The sequence below is a fragment of the Equus quagga genome, chromosome 5 (assembly GCF_021613505.1).
Source record: "Equus quagga isolate Etosha38 chromosome 5, UCLA_HA_Equagga_1.0, whole genome shotgun sequence".
Lineage (NCBI taxonomy): Eukaryota > Metazoa > Chordata > Mammalia > Perissodactyla > Equidae > Equus > Equus quagga.
Window position 1 is genome coordinate 119,291,673 of NC_060271.1, and position 23,431 is coordinate 119,315,103.

The 23,431-nt window shown below is 37.2% G+C and overlaps 1 protein-coding gene across 10 annotated transcripts in view; it reads right to left on the reverse strand.

Annotated features, from left to right (window-relative positions):
• Positions 1–23,431, reverse strand: part of NCOA1 (nuclear receptor coactivator 1) — a 250,473-nt gene that overhangs the window by 143,150 nt on the left and 83,892 nt on the right. For 8 of the 10 annotated variants that reach the window (XM_046661260.1, XM_046661255.1, XM_046661262.1 and 5 more), the window contains one exon: positions 2,639–2,693. The exons of the other annotated variants lie outside the window; for them this stretch is intronic. In XM_046661260.1, the coding sequence (XP_046517216.1) occupies positions 2,639–2,660 (22 nt within the window). In that variant the 5' untranslated portion in view covers positions 2,661–2,693. The remainder of the gene's footprint in view (positions 1–2,638; positions 2,694–23,431) is intronic. 10 annotated transcript variants of the gene reach the window in all.

Genomic DNA, 23,431 nt, shown 5'->3' on the forward strand with positions numbered 1-23,431 from the left:
TCAACTAGTAAAACCTACATTTCCATAATAGGCACAAAATAAGTATTTGTTAAATGAATGAATGAAATGCCCAAAGGCCTAAGATTCCTGTAGTCTGAAGTCTCGTGACCTTGCTTCTAAGTCTACTTTAACATGGACACTGCCAAAGGTATGATTTTTTTAATGAAGACTAAGAGATTTCCCTTTGGGACTATTGGGACCTCCAAGTATCCTCCTTCTAAGAAATGAAATAACTGGCATCATGTTAACAATTCATGAAATAACTGGAGCAAACTGTTAGAGATCTCTATTGTGCCCATAAAAGCTTTCTATTCAAATACAAGTACCTTATTGGCAAGTCAAAAGCTCAACAACCTCTGTGCAGAGGCTGGAAGGCTAAAAAGGCCCTAAGAAATCAATCAGGATACCACAAGAGCCCCACTGGGTCCCCTGCTGGTTTAACAAGTATTAAACGACAATACCCTTGGCTAAGTCGCTGAACTTCTAGGAGTTTCAGTTTCCTCATCTGTAAAAAATGGAAGTTAGTCCCTCCAAGATTTTATGATTAAATGATTCTAGAATGCAAAGCAAATTTACCTTCAATATTTCTTTGGCGGGTACAATGCTTCAGAAGCCCTATAAAAATGGTTTTCAACCTTGTTTAGGTGATGGACAGCTTTGAGACTCTAATAAAAGCTACAGACATTTCATCTCAAAAGAATTCCCACATGGATAAAACTTTGTATATATCAGGAGAGCTTAACGGCCCTCTGAAGTAGCTTATGGAACTCATGTCAGAAACTTCTGTTCTGTAAATTTTAGTAGAATTCAATAAATTGGAGATGTGTTAATAAGTTTGAAAACAAAGAAGCACTTTGTACCTAATTCTTTCGATTTTTTCCTAACAAATTAATTTTAAATTTCAAACAACAGTAAAGAGGAATCAATTATTTTTATGACTATCAAAGAGAAAACATGGTTTTGAAGAACTGAAAACTATTAGTTTAGATAATTAAACTATGCCGGTAAATCAGAGGTCCAGATAAGTGATACCCAAATCATTATGACTATATGTCAATCTCAAGTCTAACGGAACCAACTGTAATGAAAACAATCTTTAAACAAACATATTCCATTTGATTCTCTTTATGTGGACAATCCATTTGGAGATAGATAAAAATATAAAATTAAATACAAAACATTGAATTACTAAAATGGCTTCAATTTCTGAAAGATTAAATAGTAATCACGTATTTTAAAAGTTGAACATAGGGGCTGGCCCCGTGGCCGAGTGGTTAAGTTCACGTGCTCTGATAAGGCGGCCCAGGGTTTCACTGGTTCAGATCCTGGGCATGGACACGGTACCACTCGTCAGGCCACGTTGAGGTGGTGTCCCATGTCCCACAACTAGAAGGACCCACACTAAAATATACAACTATGCATTGGAGGGATTTGGGGAGAAAAAGCAGAAAGAAAAAAAAAAAAGAAGACTGGCAATAGTTGTTACAAGTGACAATCTTTAAAAAAAAAAAAAAGTTGAACATAGTCTCATCGCATCCTAGTTTATAATTAAGATTGACTAAAGAGTATTGAGCTACAACATGAATTTTCTCATTATTTATATTACTAAGAAAAAATTTAAAACACTTTTCCAATGTAAAAGGAAAGAAAGTAGAGGGGCCTGACATTTCATAGAGGGAAAGAAGGAACAATTAAACAATTCTGTAGAGATTAATTAAATATAGGCAAAATAATACTTGTGCTAAGGTTTTAGAAATCATCTGCAGAATAAGCCAAAAAGATGCTAGTATCTGCTCTGATAGTATAGTTTCCAGCGAAGATCTTTTGTGCAAGCTCTCTTAGGATTTCTCTTGTCTAAAATGGGTCCCCAGGGAACCAGCAAGAAGAAATTCTAGGATTATTTTCTAATATAATAAAGGGAGAGGCCTTTCTAACACTGAATTTAAGGAAAATAATTACTCTGCCCCAATTGTGACGGCAATATTCCTATCAGGAATATAAAAGTAAAAAGGCTATAATTTCTGGTGCATTTCTTTTGTCTTTTTAGTTAAACAATATCTAATTTTCTTAAGGAAGTCTTTTTCATTAAGTTATGAAATCATAAATTAAGCCCTTTTATTGTAAATTACAAATTTCAGTTTGTTCAGTTCACAAAAGAAAAACATTTAAACACATTTATGTAACCTACTTATAGCAACATGGACTCTGGATTCTTCAGTGTTCCACTTACAAATTACTTAGGGACTGTGAATATACCACTGTGCTTACTTTAATAACTGCACATTTCCCTCATGTGAAATTACATTGTGAAAAGGGACAAGGAAATGTAGCAAATATCTGAATCTTATTCTGCAGTCATCCTTACAAGCCTAATTTATCTGCTAGATTCTTCTGTTTGTCAAAAAATGCGCACTTACTAAAAATTGCAAAGGTATCAGTAGCAGAGTTAAATTAGAAGTTAGATGTAATGCTGCTTTCCTCTTCAGCTGTTTCTTTGTTTTCTAAGAGGTCCAACTTAGAGCTAAACACGTATCGGACTAGGCCTTACAGGGTAGATTTCACATGTGAATGCCTCTATGCATGACAGCAGGAAATTATTCAAAAAACCAGGGTTTTACTCCCAGGATTTGCCACTAACCTGCTTTTGTGATATCAGGCATGTGTCAACTTCTCAGGGACTCAGTTTTTGCCATCTGTAAAATAAGGATGTTGGAGCAGATGATCTTCAAGGTCAATTCCAATTAAAGTACTTGCGTAAGTCTACAGTTATGTGATTACATGAATGAGTAACAGAATTAGAGTAGGTCCATGTGAGACTATGGACACAGTATGTATGTAGGAAAAGAAAATGGGAAAGCCCTCATGCAAAAAAAATTACAATGTTTACATTTAAAGTTTCCTTGCACAGTTTATGTTTGGACTTATGATTAAAAAGGGCCCAGGAAGCCCATCACGCTCATCTAAATCCCTAGCACCCTCCTTTCATGCTGCCACTGTTCTAAGGTCCACCAGGAGTATAACTAACCTAAGAGTATGTTTTCCTCCCAAAATAACCATTTCCATATCTGGTCCAAGATGAACTATGAACTGACCCAGTCCATCTAGATCAGGGGTTGGCAATCTTTTGTGTAAGAGTCAGACAGTAAATATTTTAGATTTTGCAGGCTATATGGTCTCAGTAGCAAGTATTCAACTCTGCTTCTGGAGTGCAAAAGCAGCCATAGACTGTACATAAACTAATGAGGATGGTGGCTAAATTCTAATAAAACTTTACTCACAAAGACTAGGCTGCGGGCAGGATTTGGCCCATAGGCTATAGTTTGCCAACCCCTGGTCTAGATCACCAAGAAACAAGATAATACAAATCAGCTATAAGCTAAAGTGGCACAGTTTCAGAATAAAAAATCATTACAAATAAAACAATTATGAATCACTTTAAATTTCTCAGAGCTCTTTCAGCCTAGTATAAAAGAGAATATGATATAATAAAAAATATCTATGCAGGCATTCAACACATACTAGATGCTTAATGAATATAGATTTCCTTTCCCTTCTCAAAAGTGCCGTCCCTTATGACAGTATTTGCTGCCAAGTCTTACTTCTAGAAATCACTTATTCTGGCCCTCTGACAAGAGCTGGCCCTTGATCCTTCTCAATCCTGGCAAATCCTGGTACCACTGTATCAAGATTTTAATGCTCCTTCATTCCTTTTCCCCCCCATTAATCCAAAGCTGCAACTTCACAACCTTACCCATCTGAGCCTCAAATATCGGCGTTACTATCACTCACTTTTGGCCCAGGGAATGTGGTAAAGAAATAGAGAAGAGAAAGAAGAGGATAGAGAGAGGGTAGGTTCAGGTAGAGGATAGGTGAGTGGTAGCATTATGTCCCTTTTCCTGATTCTAAAAAGGAGCCAGGTGCTAACTTACTGTTAATTTAAATGAAAATGTTGTCTACTCTAGTGGGAACAATGAGCAGTTCACTTTATGCAAAGTGCTCCCTAATGAAAGAACTCAGTTTTAACAGAGGGGGAAAAACACAGTCAGCTTTATTCTTATGCTTTTATCTAGATCAGTCTGCCTCCAGCTGTGAAGCTGACTGATGTTTCTAAAGCTCCAAGGAGCCTCTACTAGAAACCATGGTTACTGCTTCAAAACAGTACAAAAAAAGTAGGAGGGGACAGCAATTTGAAGAGAAAAACAGTTTTCTTGAATTTTCCTCAAATGAAGCTACAGTAACAAGAGATAGACAGGCCAATGGCTGAGCAAGGGCCTCAAGAACATTACTTCTTTACAGAATTATGGAGGTTCTTGATCTCTTAGCCCCACAGGTCTAGGAGCTCAATGGATCGTTACCTTATCTAAGAGTGACCCCTGAAAGCTAGTCATGTACAAAGGACAATATCTTACAAACTCAACTAAAATTCTTGCTAGGAAGTCAGTGAATTTAGCTTTCCAGCAGAGCAGCTCACTTAGAAAAAACAAATTAAGAGCACAAGGTTGCTTTAAAGTATATGAACCTGAGCCTAAGAAGGTACCTATGGTTTTAATATAAAGCTGTCCAAGTAATTCTTCTCAATCTTTGTCAGTCAAAAGGTGTTCCGCCAAATGTTCCTTTTTTCAAACCCCTTAGCAAACTTTTCAGTTATTAAATAATTCATTCACATACAATGCCTATCATGTTTCAGGCACTGTATAAGACACTGGGCATATGACAATAAAGAAAATTGACAAAACTCGTGTCTCACAGAGCTTGCAATCTAATGAAGAAGAGACATTATATACACAATTGCAAACTGAGCTAATGTATTATGAAGGAAAAAAGCTAAAAGGTGTTTACTAGGATATCAAGAAAAGCTTCTTTGGGGCCAGCCTGGTGGCCTAGAGGTTAAGTTCAGCACACTCCACTTTGGCGGCCCATGTTTGGTTCCCAGACACAGACCTATACCACTCATCTGTTAGTGGCCATGCTGTGGTTGCAGCTCATGTACTAATTGAGAAAGATTGGCAGCAGATGTTAGCTTGGGGTGAATTTTCCTCAGCAAAAAAAAAAAAAAAAAAAAGGAAGGAAAATCTTCTTTGACGTATAAAGAGACCTAAGGCTGACAGCTTTGATGCTGGGTAATGGATATATAGTGGTTCATCATACTCTCTACTTTGGCATACGTTTGGAAATTCTCAAAATAAAGGTTAAAAAATTAAAGAAATAAAAAGAGACCTGAAAGATAAGTAGGTGTTAAACAGGCAAAAGACTCCAGGGAAGAGTGTTCTCTAAGCCAAAGGAAGAGGAGATGCACCAATCCAGACAGCATGGGCACTGGCACATTGCAGGGATTAAAGTCCCAGCAAGAGCTAAAGATCCTTCACATCCACAAGCTAGAGATGAAAACTATCCCAAATAGTAATAATGGGAGCTACCTTCATTGAGCCTTCACTAAGTGCCAGGCAGTGTGCTAAGAGTTAATATGCTTTGTCTCATATATGTCTCAGAACAATCTATAAAAAAGGTACAATTATTCCTAGTTTGCAGAGGAGGAAACTGATGCGTAGGAGATCAAGTAACTTGCCTATATCTATCTGATTCCAGAACCTGTGCTTTTTCTTAACTACAATCATATGCCCTGCCTACCATATACCCAAACACCACTATTCAGTTTTACTCCAGAGTTCTCAATTTTTATTCCATCTCTACAATTAACTGACTTTGTGATTAAATCAAGTCATTTCACCTCTGGGTCATTTTAAAAAATGAACAGAATTAGACATTAAGGTCTTACTTGCTTTTAAACTCTACACCTTTATGATTATATTACTAACTGTTTTCCATATCAGAAGTTTATACCTATCATATGGTAATGATCGTATGGTATGATTGAGGCAATTATCTAAATTTCAACAATTCAATAATTAAACATTCCACAAACAACCCCTGGTCACCTTTGTGCCAGGTAGTCTTCTAGGTGTTAGAAATAACAGCAGTAAGCAAAACAGTTAACAATCCTTGCCTTCATGGCACTTAGAATTTAGTGGGAGGGGACAATCAATTAAACACATAAGTAAACTATATAATATATTACAATATAGTAAGTACTATGGGGAAAATAAATCAGGGTAAGAGTATAAGAACTGCTGATTCTCCCATATCTATCATGAGCATGAATTTGTTAGGCACTAAGGCAAATAAAGACAAGCAAAACCTGAGTCCTTGCCCTTGAACTGATCACATGCTAGTAAACAAATATGAAGAATTCTAGAAAAGGCAAAGTACTATGAAAAGAGACAGGAAAGAGCCACAAGGCAGAAGGAACTAGCTGCAAGCTGGATTTTGCTCTCTTAAACACAAAAAAATTCAAAAAGAAAAAGAATAGTGTAAAAAGGATAGAAGCCCTATATTTTAAAGGCACATTTCAAAATTTTACAAAACCTCATTGATAAATATTTAAAGAAGATATGAAAAAAGAGACACAGATTACTTTGCTGTTTGGGAAAACTATTATTAAGACAAAAACTGATCCCAAAATTATAGGCTTAATACAAATCAAATAAAAACTACAATATGTTTTAGAAATATGATCATATAAGAATCTATACTACAATTAAAAGCATAAAAGGGTAAATGTGCAAGAAAAACTATGGAAATTTTGAAAAAGAAGAGTAATAATGGTAGCTACACCCTAAGGATTATGAAAACATTTATTAATATGCTTTTCCCAGTTGCAGTTCCTTCTCTTGACTTCTCTACTATTCTATGAGTAGCATCCATTTCCTTGGGGAAGTTTAGGAATGAAAAGAGAAACATTTAATATTCACCTTCTGAATTAAAGAAAAGATTTTACAATAAGATAACAGTCTTTAGAGTTTGGTTGTCCCAAAGAAGGAATTTTTTTAAACACTAATATTTTCTGACCAAGCCTAAAAGACTCATATTACAGTTTCTTCCACAGTAGAAAGCAGATATCCCTTGTGCTCACAACAGCTAGAACATAAGGCCTGCTACCTCTGGTAGAAGGATGATAAAACCTAGAGAAAGTGTAAATTAAAGCCTCAAATTCCTGATTCTGGCCAAAAAATTGTGGGATAAAAAAGTGAAACAGAGACAAGAGAAGTGATTAGACCAGTAGTCGCATTATCCTCTCCAGGTGAAGGCTGGAAAAGGAAAGGTATGTTTGATGGAGCGAGGAAATCTGGGAGTTGGAATGGCTTCTGCTCTGCTTCCTGTCAAGACTGTGCAAAGTGACTGCCTTCCAGAAGCATCTCCCCCCAACACACACGTATGCTTGCACACACCACACCAACCTCTTACCTCCCCTCATACACACCTAGCACAAGCTGGAGATGGCCACCTCAAAACATATGCACAGAAGCACAATCAGAATGAGGAATGAGGAAGGGTATGATACTGGCTCTGGAGTCTCCCTTTTCTCCTGTGTGCCTGGCAGGCACTGGGAAATTCCTGTGAGCTCAAAAGTAGTACAGGAAAGGTAACTTAAGCTGGATGGTGAGTTTACCAAAAGAGGTCACTGTGATAGGGGCAAAGTAACTCCACAGCACAGGCCTGGAAAAGAGAGCACCTGGCTAGGGGGCCAATGGGAAGCCCTAGCTAGACCTCAGGTTATCTGTGACACCAGGAGAGATGGCCAATGCATCCTGGGAGCCAAAAGAACACATCTCAAGTAATATCAGTTGTAAACTTCAGCATAGACATCTGAAGAACACCCAAGGACAGTACTGGTAGGCACCATAGTAGTTATAATTCCAGGGAGTAGCCGGACCAGTTACTTTAAAGGAGAGACCAGTGAGAAACCAGGGAAGATAGCACAAAGACTGAGGGTCTTGGTACCCTTCAACCACTACAAGGTCACATAAGCCATAAACACCTAAACATCCATAAGTCTGGGTTCTACTGTGGGAAGGTATAAGAGAAAAGATAATACTTGAATGAGTAGTATCCAAACAGAGACTGAAATATCCAAAGAGATCAATTTAAATTACTGGATAGGACTTAGTTTATCAGAGTAGCGTAAGACTGGTACTCTTCCTCCAGTTACTCGGAGATCAGGGCTCATCAAAAGGAGGAGGTGAGTCATAGCAAAATAAAGAAGCTACATTTTCTTTGCACACCTGAGTTAGCATGAGTAAGCTGTGATCCAGCTACAGATTTTATGTGAGAATTCAAAAGAAATACTTCTTGGCACATTAAAAACCAACATAACTTTAAAAGTAACAGTTGACATCTAGTTCAAAATGGCAGACTGAGCCCATTCATCTACCTCTTCTTCTTAAACACCTTATGTTAGGAGGGCCTGGGAGTGTAGGCAGTCCACAGGGCAACTAAGTGAAAAACCACCAAAGAAGACCAGTATGACTCTGATGGTAAACGGTAAATAGCTGGCTACAGCATTTACTATGAGTCTAAAGTCTTTGTCAGAGGGCTTATTATAGTGTGAACTTTGAGATGGAGATAACAGCAGGCTAGGGACAACCGCAGTGGAAGGAAAAAAAGGAGACAACTCAGAACTTATCAGAACTCTCCTTGCAGATAAATTCCTTCCCTATAGAAAAAATTGAGGAAGGGACAGGTCCCAGCTTCTTAGCCTTGTCCCTGCAAGGGCATGATAAAGAAAAGGGGAACTCCATCTCCTACAGCAAGCGAGAAACCAACCTGCAGAGTCCTGTGGTCTGTGAGGATATTCAATGGAGAAAACAAGGCTGCATAAAGGATAATACTGACCTTTACAGAATTACACCAGACACCAAGATATTATCAGCATCAGAAACATCTAAAGTTTTTAGGTGCCCCACTTCAGACTTAATGAATCCGATTTTTGTGAGGCCAGGAATCCGCATTTAAATTGGGTCCCCAAGGGACTGTTATATACATTCAAAAGGGACAATCACTGATTTAGACCTTCATTTGAAAACACTATAAAGAAGAACAGTCAAGAATCATCAGCTGCTTAATAAAAACTAAGCGAGGCACTAAGGTGAAAAATCGGGCACAATGACCCAAAGAAAAGAGAGCACAGCAACAAAAAGAAATAAAATGTTCTTAACTGTAACTGGTATCTTCAGAGAGATTCAAGAGGCCAAAATATTCATAAAACAAGAAAAGTCTGTTCATAAAATGCAGTAATCAAGGAACAAGAAAGAATTTTTATAAAGTAAAAACAAAAGTTATTTTCAGAAGGAAATAACTTCACTTTCAGTGAAGGCCAAGACAGAGTAAGCCCATAAGAGCCCCTCTCTCCCACTGATTACAACTAAAACTCTGGAGAAACTACTAAAAGTAACTCCCTGAGAACTCTGGAAAGTAAACAATGGCACATGCATGGGTTGGGGGAGTCAAAACTTGAAGAACAAGCAACACGGTAGTGAGTTTACTCATTTTTTAAAAAATCTTTTGTTTATTTACCACTTTGACATGAGGGTGGGTTGAGTCCTAAAATTATGCATCAGGTGCACAAAGTAAAAACCCCAGAAGAAACCCCCTCTTTCTAGCTAGAGTAAACGGGGCATCTATGAGCTGGAAAGTATATGTTTGGGGTGGGGGGGTTCCCAGTTCCTTTTCTTTTTTTCTCTGCTGACCCTGCCCTGAAGCTAGTCCAAGTCACGAAGCTGTACTACTGAGGTAGGACACCTAAAAGCCTAAAAGAAAACTGGCCCCTCCGTCCTAACGAACTGGAAAAAGGTGCCAGGGTAGTATGAAGAGTACAGGCAGAATCCTTTCTATGTGTTTCTCTCTTTCTTTCCCTTACTGCTTCAACCCAGGAGGGCCCCAATGGGGAATAACTGTGCAAGGGGTGGGTGGAGCTAAGACTCTGAGACAAAGAAACCCCAGCTTTCCAGTGAGAAGGCCAGGAAAAGACTCCTGGGAGCCAGAGAGCGTAAGAAAAGTTGCCAGGAGCACAGAAATAGAAAAGATCTTCTGATTCCACTAAGGTGCATAGGTGTAGAAGAAACATAAAGAAGTACAACGGAGGAACTCAACAATGATGTAACACCACTGATCAAGCATAAAGATGGAATAATAGACAGGTCAGTTTTTCCTCCAAATGAATCTTTAACTCAATGCAGCTTTTTTTTTTTTTTTTTAAAAGATTGGCATGTGGGCGAACAACTGTTGCCAATCATTTTCTCCTCCTTCCCCTTCCCCCTCCCCTTCCCCTCGCCCTCCCCAAAGCCCCCCAGGACATGGTTGTATATTCTAGTTGTAGGTCCTTCTGGTTGTGCTATGCAGGATGCAGCCTCAACATGGCCTGCTGAGCGGTGCCATGTCCACGGCCAGATTCTGAGCCAGCAAAACCCTGGGCCACCAAAGCGCAGTGAGCGAACTCAATCACTCGGCCACGGAGCCAGCTCCCTCAACACAATTCTAATCAAAATCCTTCATATCTTTATTTTTTTAACTGGATTAATATATTTTAAAGTTAATCTATAAGAATTAATACCAAAAACAAGCAAGACAAACATTTTTGAAAGACTAATAAGAGAAGTCTTTAAAGCTACAATAACATTAAAACAGTATGATAATTATGCAGCAATAAAGAATTAGATCAAAAGAACATTAGTATAGGGGCTGGCCCCGTGGCCGAGTGGTTAAGTTCGCACGCTCCGCTGCAGGCGGCCCAGTGTTTCGTTGGTTCGAATCCTGGGCGCGGACATGGCACTGCTCGTCAGACCACGCTGAGGCAGCATCCCACATGCCACAACTAGAGGAACCCACAACGAAGAATGTACCGGGGGGGCTTTGGGGAGAAAAAGGAAAAAATAAAATCTTTAAAAAAAAAAAAAAAAAAAATTAGTATAGACAAATATGTGTATATATGGGAATCTTATATATGATAAAAGTAGACTTTGAACAGTGGGTAAGAAAAATAAATTCAATAAATGGTATCAGAACTAATTACCTATTTTAGGAGAAAACAGATTTCTGCATAACATCATTTATAAAAATTTTGAGAGATTAAACAAAAAATATTCAAAGAAAGACCAACAGCCAATAAACATACGACAAAAAGAAGTCAAATAATCACAACTTAAATGACATTCCCTTTCTTAATCTTTTAAATTCTCGTTATGTTTTTAAAATAAAATATCTGTGAATATAGTGTGTGTCTGCATTCACTCGAGTGTGTCAAATCTTTGGATATTTCTACACTAAAAAAAAGATTAGAGGAAGTGGTAGATCTGAATATTTATTCAAAACTTCTATACATAAAAAGAAATCATATACAATTAAAAGGTAAAAAGTGAAAGTATTTGCAAAAACTATGACAAAGTTAATATCTTTAATATATTAAAAATTTATACATAATGACTTAAAAACTGCTAAGACTCCAATGAATAAGTGAATAGACCTCCCTAAATACACACAAAGAAACATTAAATATTGTGCACATAACAATTTAGCAAACACTGGGTGGGGGAACACTCAATGTGATAATGCCGTGAAATTGGCATGCTCCTTTGTTGACAGTGAAGAAAAGGTGACACAACCTTATTAGGAAGCAATTTGACATTAAGTAGCAACATTAGAAAATGATGATGTCCTCTAAAGGAATTATTAGAAGTTGGGAAAGTCTTCCAATTCTAGACTCACATTTGACAGCTATGTGATAACTAGACAAGTCACATACCATTTTGAGCAGTTTTTTACTGTAAAATATGAGTACCAAGCCACTAATTCTCAGGGTTGTTGTGATAGTTAAAAGAGTAACAAAGCATGTAAAAATGTCTTAAAAACTGCAGAGCACAGGGTTGACCCAAGGTCTGTGAACTCTGGGGATTTCAGAAGGTCCTCAAACTCTCTGATTGAATATATCTGAAAGTGTGTGAATGTTTGGAGGACCCCAGATCCTCCAAGAGGTCCCTGATCCACAATAAAACTGAAAACTACTATAAGCAAAGACCAAAATAAAAGTGAAGATATTCCTTCCAACATCCAGCTTAATGCCTGGCACATTATAGGCCCAAATCAGGAATTCGCTATAAAAATCCAGGTAGTATTTAAGATGGTTTTTAACTTACCCCACTTATTTCTAAACCATTCAGAATAGCATTTAGTGATTTCTTAGCATATTAATTCATTCTCTGACGTAGTTATAAAGGGAACTTGAAATTTAGGAAAACAATATGACAGTCAGTTGGATCTACTTGGATCAATCACATGAAATTAATGCAATCTACTTCAGAAAATGAAGGGGCAGTAGATAAAGTTAATATATTTAAAATATTATTAATTCATTAAAATATGTATAATTAATATGTAAACTAAACTGGGACATTCATCTTGAGACAAACAAAAACTAGAGATTTTATGTTTTGTTTTGTTTTGTTTCAAAAGATTTTATTTCTCCTTTCTCTCCCCAAAGCCCCCTGGTACATAGCTGTGCATTTCTAGTCGTGGGTCCTTCCAGTTGTGGCACGTGGGATGCTGCCTCAGCATGGCTTGATGAGGGGTGCCATGTCCGCACCCAGGATTCGAACTGGCGAAACCCTGGGCCACCGAAGCTGAATGCATGAACTTAACCACTCGGCCACGGGGCTGGCCCCTACGTATATATTTTTAATAAAGTGGGATATAGAAAATTATCACTCTCCAAAATAATTAAGACTAAAAGATTAATTCTAAAATTTCCATTTCTAGATAATGAATCATACTTTCATTTAAAAAATTTTAAGCCCTATCAGTAAGCCACAGTGATAAAATTATACCCAATCAATCACAAGGCAAACACACTATAAAGGAACTTTAACTATAATGAAAACTAAATAATTAAAAATTAAAATAACTTGAGGAATTTCACTTCTGGAAAGGTGGAACTGATATATTTTTCCCTATTCTTCTCACTAAATAAAACTAAAAGTCCTGGACATCATACATAACAAAGTTAAGAAGACTAAAGGTGGAGAGAAGGCGGCAGACCAGGCAGGGAACCACAGGATACAAGGAAAATGACAAAGTAGAGTGTTCTACAGGTTTTCTTTTGTGCCTTATATATCCCAGACTTGGAGCTGAAGAAGCTGGCAACTTGGAAATACCAACAGGCCCAGATCTCCCCACAAAAAAATACTAGCAACCAAATCAAACCAAATCCTCTTCTTCCTAGTCAAAAGATCAGCAAAGGGACAACCTAGACAAAAGCTGTTGTACACAAGTATCACACAAAAAAATTGTGAACCTACTCCCACCAGCAAAGTGAAGAGGGGAGCCTAGACTTTCACCCTTGCCATGCTATAACAGGGCACCCCACAATCCCCATCACAGTAGTGTCAGAGAAGGCTAGCTGAAGGCTGGTCTCTGCCAGGTGATAATGAGACCTCCTTTCCCATGGTGTCCGGGAAGACCACATAGAGAGCTTGGACTACCACCTGGCAGTGACAAGGTACCTCTCTCCTTCTCTGCTACAGGCTAGTGTCAGAAGAGGTGTTTCACCACTGCCCAACAGTAAAAAGGCCCTCCCCTGTGGAGGCCATGTGGGAAGCAGTATTGTGGCATTCCTGCCCCTCCAAGGCAGGGAAAAGTCAGTGGAGGTCAGAATTCCTATCTCTTACTAGCAGTAATGACAAAATTCCCTCCAACTTGAAAGTTAACAGAGGCAAACTGAGGAATCTGGACTTCTATCGCCACTGGACAGTCATAAGACAGAGCTCTCCCCTCCATCCCATGGTGGAGCAGATCCAGGGTCTCAGAACATAATACCCAAAATGTACAGGTATTCAATGAAAATCACTCATCATACCAAAAACCAGGAATATCTCAAACTGAATTGAAAAATACAATTCACAGATGCCAATACCAAGATGACGGAGATGTTAAGATTTGGCTATCATGAAAAACGACTCACAGAGCAATTACACACATACTTGAAACAAGCCAAAAAGAGAGTCTCAGCAAAGAAAGAAAAATAAAGAAGAACCAAATGGAAACTTCAGAACTGAAAAACACAATTAACTGAAATAAAGACTCAACGTATGAGTACAAAAGTAGAATGGATAGGACAGAGGAAAGAAATCACTGAAGTGGAAGACCAAAGAATAGAAACCACCCAATCTGAACAACAGAGAGAAAATACTGAAAGCAAATAAACAGTGTCTTGGGGATCCGTGAGACTATAACAAAATATCTGTCTTCCATGTTGTTAAAGTCTCAAAAAGAAAGAGGGCAGTGGGGCTGGTCCAGTGGTGTACTGGTTAAGTTCACACACTCTGCTTTGTTGGCCAAGCGTTCATGAGTTTGGATCCCAGGCGTGGACCTACATACTGCACATCAAGCCATGCTGTGGCAACGTCCCATGTACAAAAACTGAGAAGACTGGCACAGATGTTAGCTCAGGTACAATCTTCCTCAAGCCAAAAGAGGAAGATTGGCAACAGATGTTAGCTCAGGGCCAATCTTCCTCCCTGCAAAAAATAAATAAATAAATAAATTGGGCAGGGCTGAAAAAGTACTCCAAAAAATAAAGGCTGATAACTTCCCAAGCTTGGCAAAACACATAAAACTCCAGATTCAAGAACCTAAGTGAATCCTAAACAGGATAAGCCCAAGACACATCATAGTAAAACTACTGAAAACTAAACACAAAGAAAATGTAACAAAAACAGCGAGAGAGACATGATGCTTTATCTATGGGGGGAAAAACAATTCGAATAACAGACTTCTCATCTGAAACAAAGGAGGGATGAAGGAAGAAGCACAACATTTTTCACTGAAGTCCACATCTGATCATCTATGTATATCCGTTTTTCTCTTGTTCATGACTCTTGGTATGCCTAGAAGCTGGAGATTGAATGTCAGATATTATGCAATAAAAATTGCAGACGGTGTGTAGGGGAGGTGACATCAGCATCATGGTGGAGTGAGCTATCCTTGTAAACTCTCCCATCAAAGACACAATGAAAAGGACATTCATATTCCAACAGAGGACACCCATAGAATACAAAAGATGTCCAAGAGACCCACACAGCCATATGTCAGAAAGTGGAGGTGCTGGAGCTTCCCCTGAAGAAGTGGAACAAGGTAAGAGAAATCTTCTCTTCCTCCTGAAGTGCAATGACCCAGGGGCTGTGCATGGCTCCGAAGGAAACGGGGGTGGGGGAGGCACTCTGTGGGAACACCATCACTCTCCAAGGTCCTTCACAGCCTGGGGGGGAAGCCCCACACAGGGTGACTAGCTATCAAAAGGGTGTCTTCACGAAGTTAACGCTCCAGGAGCAAATAGTGAGGGCACAGTGAGAAGCCCCTGAGATCTGCAGGAAAAAGAAAGCACCCCTTCCCCCAACCTGACACCCCAATTCAGCAGGGGTGAGCTGAGTTGCAGATTGCAGTGTGCTCAGAATACACAGTTCTTGACCCCTACCGAGGGGCGGGACATGGAAGCGGTGATCAACTACTACCACAAAGTGGAACCATAAATCCACACCCTCTAGCAGCACAAAAAATTATATTAAATCTCCAGACACGAAAGAAAATGACAGGTACCCAGAAATCAACCCTGAAGGCACAGAAATCTATAATCTAAATGACAGAAAATTCAAAATAGCTATCATAAAAAAAACCCAATGAGCTGCAAGAAAATGTAGATAGACAGTTCAGTGAATTCAGAAACTACTTCACAACAGAGATTGAAATTATAAAGAACCAATCAGAAATATTGGATATGAAAAACACAATGGATGAGATAAAGAATATGGATTCCCTGAGGAACAGAGCTGATATTATGGAGGAATGAATCAGTAATATTGAGAATAGAAATATAGAAATGCTTCAGATGGAGGAGCACAGAGAACTAAAACTAAAAAGAAATGAAGAAATTCTCCAAGAAATATCTGACTCAATTAGGAAATGCAACATAAGGATTATAGGTATTCCAGAGGGAAAAAGAGAAGGAGAATGAAGCAGAAAGTTTGTTCAAAGAAATAATAGTGGAGAAATCCCCAAGCCTGGGGAAGGGGCTGGAAATAAAAGTGAAAGAAGCCAATATATCACCTAACTCTATCAATGTAAAAAGAACTTCCACAAGGCATATAGTAGTGAAGCTGGCAAAAGTCAATGACAAAGAAAAAGTACTAATGGCAGCAAGGCAGAAGAAAATAACTTACAAAGGAACCCCTATCAGGCTTTCAGCAAATTTCTCAGCAGAAACCTTACCAGCTAGGAGAGAGTGGAATGATATATTCAAATCTATGAAAGACAAAAACTTTCAGCCAAGAATACTCTATCCAGGGCAAATATCCTTCAGATATGATAGAGAAATAAAAATTTCCCAGATGAACAAAAGCAAAGGGAGTTCATCACCACAGGATCCCCTCCCCTGCAAAAGAAATCATCAAGAAGGCCCTCATACCTGAAAAAAGAAAAAACAAGAAGGGGGTTACAAAGCCTTGAGCAAGGAGATAAACAGGCAGACAAAATCAGAAAATTGTAGGCATCCATCAGAACAGGTTAGCAAACCTTCAAGTCTAACATTAAAGATAAAGGGAAGGAAAACATCAAAAATAAATATAATCTTGTCATTTCAACCACAAACTCACAAAACAAGATGGAATAAGATGTGACAAAACCAACTTAGGAGAGGAAGAGGAAAGGGGTGGAATTGGCTTAGTCTAAAGAAATAAGAGCTTATCAGAAAATGTACTATCTCATCTACAAGATTTTTCATACAAACCTCATGGAAACCACTAAACAAATAAGCATAAACAAGAAATAAGGAGAAAACTAAGAAAATCAGCATAGAAAGCTACCTAACTGAACTGGAAGCTGAAATACACAGTACAAGAAAGAAAGGAAATGCAGGAGAACTAGAAGATGAGTTATAAAATCACAGCATTAAGCCGCTTTATATCAATAATCACTCAATGTAAATGGATTGAATTCTCCAATCAAAAGACACAAAGTGTTGAGATGGATTAAAAAACAAGACCCCAAAATATGCTGCCTCCAGGAAACACATCTCAGCTCCATTGACAAACACAGGCTCAGAGTGAAGGGATGGAAGAGGATACTCCAAGCTAATGGCAAACAAAAGAAAGCAGGTGTTGCCATACTTATATCAAAGTAGACTTCAAGATAAAACAGGTAAAGCGAGACAAAGAGGGGCAGCATTTAACAATAAAAGGAACACTCCAAAAAAAAAAAAAAAGGAACACTCCACCAAGAAGACATAACACTTACAAATATCTATGCACCCAACGCAGGAGCACCAAAGTGAATAAAGCGACTATTAACAAAAGTAAAAAGAGATATTAACAATGACACAATAATAGTAGGGGACCTCAACACTCCACTCACATCATTGGACATATCACCCAGACAGAAAATTAACAAGGAAACAGTGAAATTAAATGAAAAACTAGACCAGATGGGCTTAATAGATACATATATACATATATATAGAAGACTCCATCCAAAAACAGCAGAATACACATTTTCTCAAGTGCGCGTGGAACATTCTCAAGGATAGACCATATGTTTAGAAATAAGGCAAGCTTCAATAAATTTAAGAAGATTGAAATCATACCAAGCATCTTTTCCAACTATAATGCTACAAAACTAGAAATTAGCTACAAGAAAAAAGCTGAGAAACAGATAAAGATGTGGAGACTAAACAACATGCTACTGAACAACCAATGGATCACTGAAGAAATTAAAGAAGAAATAAAAAAATATCTGGAGACAAATGAAAATGAAAACATACCAAACAAACTCATACGGGATGCAGCAAAAGCAGCAATAAGAGGGAAATTCATCACAATACAAGCTCAACATAACAAACAAGAAAAATCCCGAGTAAGCAATCTCAAACTATACCTAAAAGAACTAGAAAAAGAAGAACAAACAAATAAATCCCAAAGTCAGCAGGAGGGAAATAAATAAATAAAAATCAGAGCAGAAATAAATGAAATTGAAACAAAAAAGACAGTATAAAGGATCAATAAAATAAATAGCTGGTTCTTTGAGAAAATAAACAGAATTGACAAGTCCTTAGCCAGACTTATGAAGAAAAAGATAGAAAGCTCAAATAAATAGAATTAGAAATGAAAGAGGAGAAATTACAACAGATACCACAGAAATACAAAAGATTATAAGAGAATACTACGAAAAACTATATGCCAACAAATTGGACAATTTAGAAGAAATCAATAAATATTTGGACTCTTACCACCTACCAAACCTGAATGAAGAAGAAATACATAATCTGAACAGACTAATCACAAGAGACTGAAACAGTAATCAAAAACGTCCCAAAAAATAAAAGCCCAGGATCAGATGGCTTCCCTGAAGAATTCTACCAAACATTCAAAGAAGATTTAATACCTATCCTTCTCAAACTATTCCAAAAAACTGGGGAAGACAGAACACTTCCTAACACACCCTATAAGGCCAACATCGAACTGATACCAAAGCATGACAAGGACAACACAAAAAAGGAAAACTACAGGCCAATATTGCTAATGAACATAGACGCAAAAATCCTCAATAAAATACTAGTAACCTGAATACAGCAATACATCAAAAAGATCATACACCATGATCAACTGGATTTTATACCAGGGACACAGGGATGATTCAATATCTGCAAATGAATCAATGTGATACACCACACTAACAAAATGAGTGATAAAAACCACATGATCATCTCAATAGACACAAACAAAGCATTTGATAAGATCCAACAGCCATTTATGATAAAAACTCATAAAATGGGGATTGAAGGAAAGTACCTCTACATAATAAAGGCCATATATGACAAACCCACAGCCAACATCATACTCAATGGGGAAAAACTGAATGACATCCCTCTGAGAACAGGAACAAGGCAAGGGTGCCCACTCTCACCACTCTTATTCAACATAGTACTGGAGGTTTTGGCCAAAACAAGTAAGAGAAAGGAATAAAAGGAATACAAATAGGAAACAAAGAAGTGAAACACTCACTGTTTGCAGATGAAATGATTTTATATATAAAAAATCCTAAAGAATCCACTGGAAAACTATTAGAAATAATCAACAACTACAGTAAAGTTGCAGGGTACAAAATGAACTTAGAAAAATCAGTTGCATTTCTATACTCCAATAATGAACTAACAGAAAGAGAACTCAAGAACACAATCCCAGTTACAATGGCAACAAAAGGAATACAATATCTAGGAGTAAATTAAACCAAGGAGGTGAAATACCTATACAATGAAAACTATAAGACATTACTGAAAGAAATATGATGATGAAGAAATGGAAAGATATTCCATGCATATGGATCAGAAGAATAAACATAGTTGAAATGTCCATACTACCTAAAGCAATCTACAGATCCAATGCAATCCCAATCAGAATGCCAATGACATTCTCCACGGAAACAAAACAAAGAATCTTAAAATTCATATGAGGCAACAAAAGACGCCAAATAGCTAAAGCAATCGTGAGAAAAATGAACAAAGCTGGAGGCATCACAATCCCTGTCTTCAAAATATACTACAAAGCTATAGTAATCAAAACAGCATGGTACTGGTACAAAAACAGGCATACAGAACAATGGAACAGAACTGAAAGCCTAGGAATAAAACCACACATCTACAGACAGCTAATCTTTGACAAAGGTGCTAAGACCATACAATGGAGAAAGGAAAGTGTCTTCAATAAATGGTGTTGAGAAAACTGGACAGCCACATGCAAAAGAATAAAAGTAGACCACTATCTTTCACCATTCACAAATATAAATTCAAAATGGATTGAAGATTTGAAAGTAAGACCTGAAACTAAACATTTCTAGAAGAAAATACAGGTAGTACATTCTTTGCCATAATCTTGAAAGGATTTTTTCGAATACCATGTCTTCTCAGACAAGGGAAACAAAAGAAAAAACAAACAAGTGGGACTTCATCAGACTAAAGAGCTTCTGCAAGGTAAAGGAAACCAAGATCAAAACAAAAAACAGCCCACCAACTGGGAGAAAATATTTGCCAATCATATATCTGATGAGAGGTTAATCTCCATAATATATAAGGAATTCACACAATTGAAAACAAAAAAACAACCCAATGAAAAAATGGGCAGAGGATATGAACAGACATCTTTTCATGTTCAACTAATCATCAGGGAAATGCAAATAAAAACTACACTAAGATATCACCTAACATCCTTTAAAATGGTTATAATCACCAAGACAGAAAAATAACATGTTGGAAAAGGCTGTAGAGAAAAGGGAATCCTCATACACTGCTGGTGGGAATGCAAACTGGGGCAACCACTATGGAAAACAGTACAGAGATTCCTCAAAAAATTAAAAGTAGCAATACCATATGACCCAGCTATCCCACTACCGGGTATCTAGCCAAAGAACCTGAAATCAACAATTCAAAGAGACTTACTTACGCACCCCTATGTTCACTGCAGCAAAGAAAGATTCACAATAGCAAAGACATGGAAGCAACCCAAGTGCCCATCGACTGATGATTGGATAAAGATGTGGTGTATAAATATACACAATGGAATACAACTCAGCCATAAAAAAGACAAAATCATCCCATTTGCAACAACATGTATGGACCTTGAGGGTATTATATTAAGTGAAATAAGCCAGCCAGACAAGAAACAAACACCATATGATTTCACTCGTTTGGAAGATAAACACATGGTCACAGAAAACAGTTCAGTGGTTACCAGGGGGAAGGGGGCTAAGGGGTTGGGCACAAAGGGTGAAGGGGAACACTTATATGGTGACAGACAAATAGTAATGTAAACTGAAATTTCACAATGTTGTAAACTATTGATCTCAATAAAAAAAATTCACATCTTGATAAAAAATACTTTAAGGTGTTTAAAGTTAGATGCTTACTAGTGATGTCATGTTTTCCATCTATTTCTTTATACACTACAAGTTCTTTAAATTTACCTTTCCTCTAGTACTTTTTATGGTATAATATACACTTGTTAAATATTTTACTGAAATATAGGAAAAAATTGTAGAGTGTGAATGATATCTTTTTCAATAGAAGATTTCCTTTATTTCTGGCTGGCAACGGGAGCTAATCTATCATATGATCCAGCTATTCCACTGCTGGGTATCTAGCCAAAGAACTTGAAAACACACATGCATAAAGATACACGCATCCCTATGTTCATCGCAACATTATTCACAATAGCCAAGACTTGGAAGTAACCTAGGTGCCCATCAAGGGACAAATGGATAAAGACGATATGGTATACATACATAATGGAATACTACTCAGCCATAAGAAATGATGAAACCTGCCATTTATGACAACATGGATGGACCTTGAGGGTATTATGCTAAGTGAAATAAGTCAGAGGGAGAAAGTCAAATATCATATGATCTCACTCATAAGTAGAAGATAAAAACAACAACAAACAAACACAGCAACAGAGACTGGATTGGTGGTTACAGTGGGGTGGAGGGGGAGAAAGAGGTGATTAGGCACACGTGTGGTGATGGACTGCGATTAGTCTTTGGGTGTTGAACATGATGTAATCTACACAGAATTGGAAATATACTATGATGCACACCTGAAAGTTACAGAATGTTATAATCCAATGTTACTGCAACAAATAAATAAATAAATAAATAAAACATTTTCTTTAGTTTCTGGCTGGCAATGGGAGCTAATCTAATCAGAGATTAAGCGAATTTGAAGCCAGTTTTCAATCATATTAAGACCTGGTCAACTTCTCTGGTTCACCCTTAATGCTGGAATAGTCATTAAGAGATCTCAAATGAAAGCCTAGAATGTTTACCAAAACTCTATTTCTATAGCACCATGAGACTGCTGGAAATTCTGCTTAGATTCCCAGCATCTTAGCAGCCACTTTCTCCTCAACTTCCTTGCCTATTGGCTTGCACTGCTTACTAATCTACAACAACTTCTAGGGGAACCATAGTTTAGACTTTTGGGCTCACTTCTCTATGTTCATATTCTCTTCAGGATCTTGGTCACTCAAGCTCTAGATGCCTTGGAAACCCTGAATTCCAACAGTCTCTCCACTCCTGTAAGACTGCCAAAAGCTCTCCTCAGTTTCTCTCTTTGCAACCACTCATGTTCAACTTTCCTTCCTCTCGGTGATGTCATCTTCAAAATGGTGAAAACTCCCCTAGGTATAATTAATGTGCCTCCTCACATTGATAAAATTAAAAAGCCAAAAATAAAAACTCTTAGCAAGTTAGGAACAAAAAAATAATTTCCCTACTTTGTTAAAACCTATCAGAAGCCAAGAGTAAACAGTATACTTAAAAATAAAATAACAGATGTTTTTTCATGTATTTTAAGAAAAAGGTAATGATGGAAATCACATGTGCTATCCAACATAGTACTGAAAGCCATAGCCAATGCAATAAATCAAGAAAAGAAAATAAACATATTAATTCTGGAAAGGAAAAGACCTCCAAAAAGTGGTTATTTGTATATAATATGAATACCTATACCTATCCTTATAAAACTCAATGAGAATAGCATAAAACACTACGAAAATTCATATGAACACTCAGTATGATGTCAAGAAATAAAAGATCCCTGTCCTTGTAGAAACTGCATTCTTGTTTCACGGAAATGGTAGGAAAGATAACTAGTAACAACAAACATCATAAACAGGCAAATCATCAAATTTGTTAGAAGGTGATAAACACCATGAAAACGTAAAATAAAATACAGTAGGATAAGAGGAAATCAGAACTGGGAACAGGTAGACAACAAATTTTTTTTTAAAAAATCATGGTTATTTGTCCTACGAGACATCAACAACTATTTTAACAATATAATAATTGGAAGTACGTGGTAATGGCATATGAATACAAAAATAGATCAATGGAACAGAATAGAAATTGTAGAAACAGACACCTGTAAATATAAGATGTTAGTATATAGAAATGTGCTATTAGCAGGAAGACAGACTATTCAATAAATGGTGCCAGGACAACTGGCAAGCTACTTAAATAAAAGTAAATGAGATTTATATACTACATCATTAAAACGTAGAGGAAAAAAAAGTCAGAGAGTTAAAAGATAAACTACCTAATCGTGAAAATTAAATCTCCAATTACTAGAAAAAAAGTGGGAGGGGGAAATGAGAAGTTGTTGTTCAATGGGTATAATGTTTTAGTTTTGCAAGATGAAAAAGTTCTGGAGATCTGTTGCACATCATTGTAAATATACTTAACACTACTGAACTATGGACTTAAAAATGGTTAAGATGGTAAGTTTTATGTTATGAGTTTATGTTATGTTTTTTAATTGCAAAAAAAAGTGTAAGTGAGTATTTTATGCCTCTGGGCAAAGAAATCTTCCTTAAATAAACTAAAGAGTACACATAAACCATAAAGGAAAAGACTGATAAATCTGATCTTTTTTGGTAGAATTTCTATATATCACAAGCCAATATACTCAAAAGGAAAGACAAGTGATAACATAGAAAATAATTGGCAT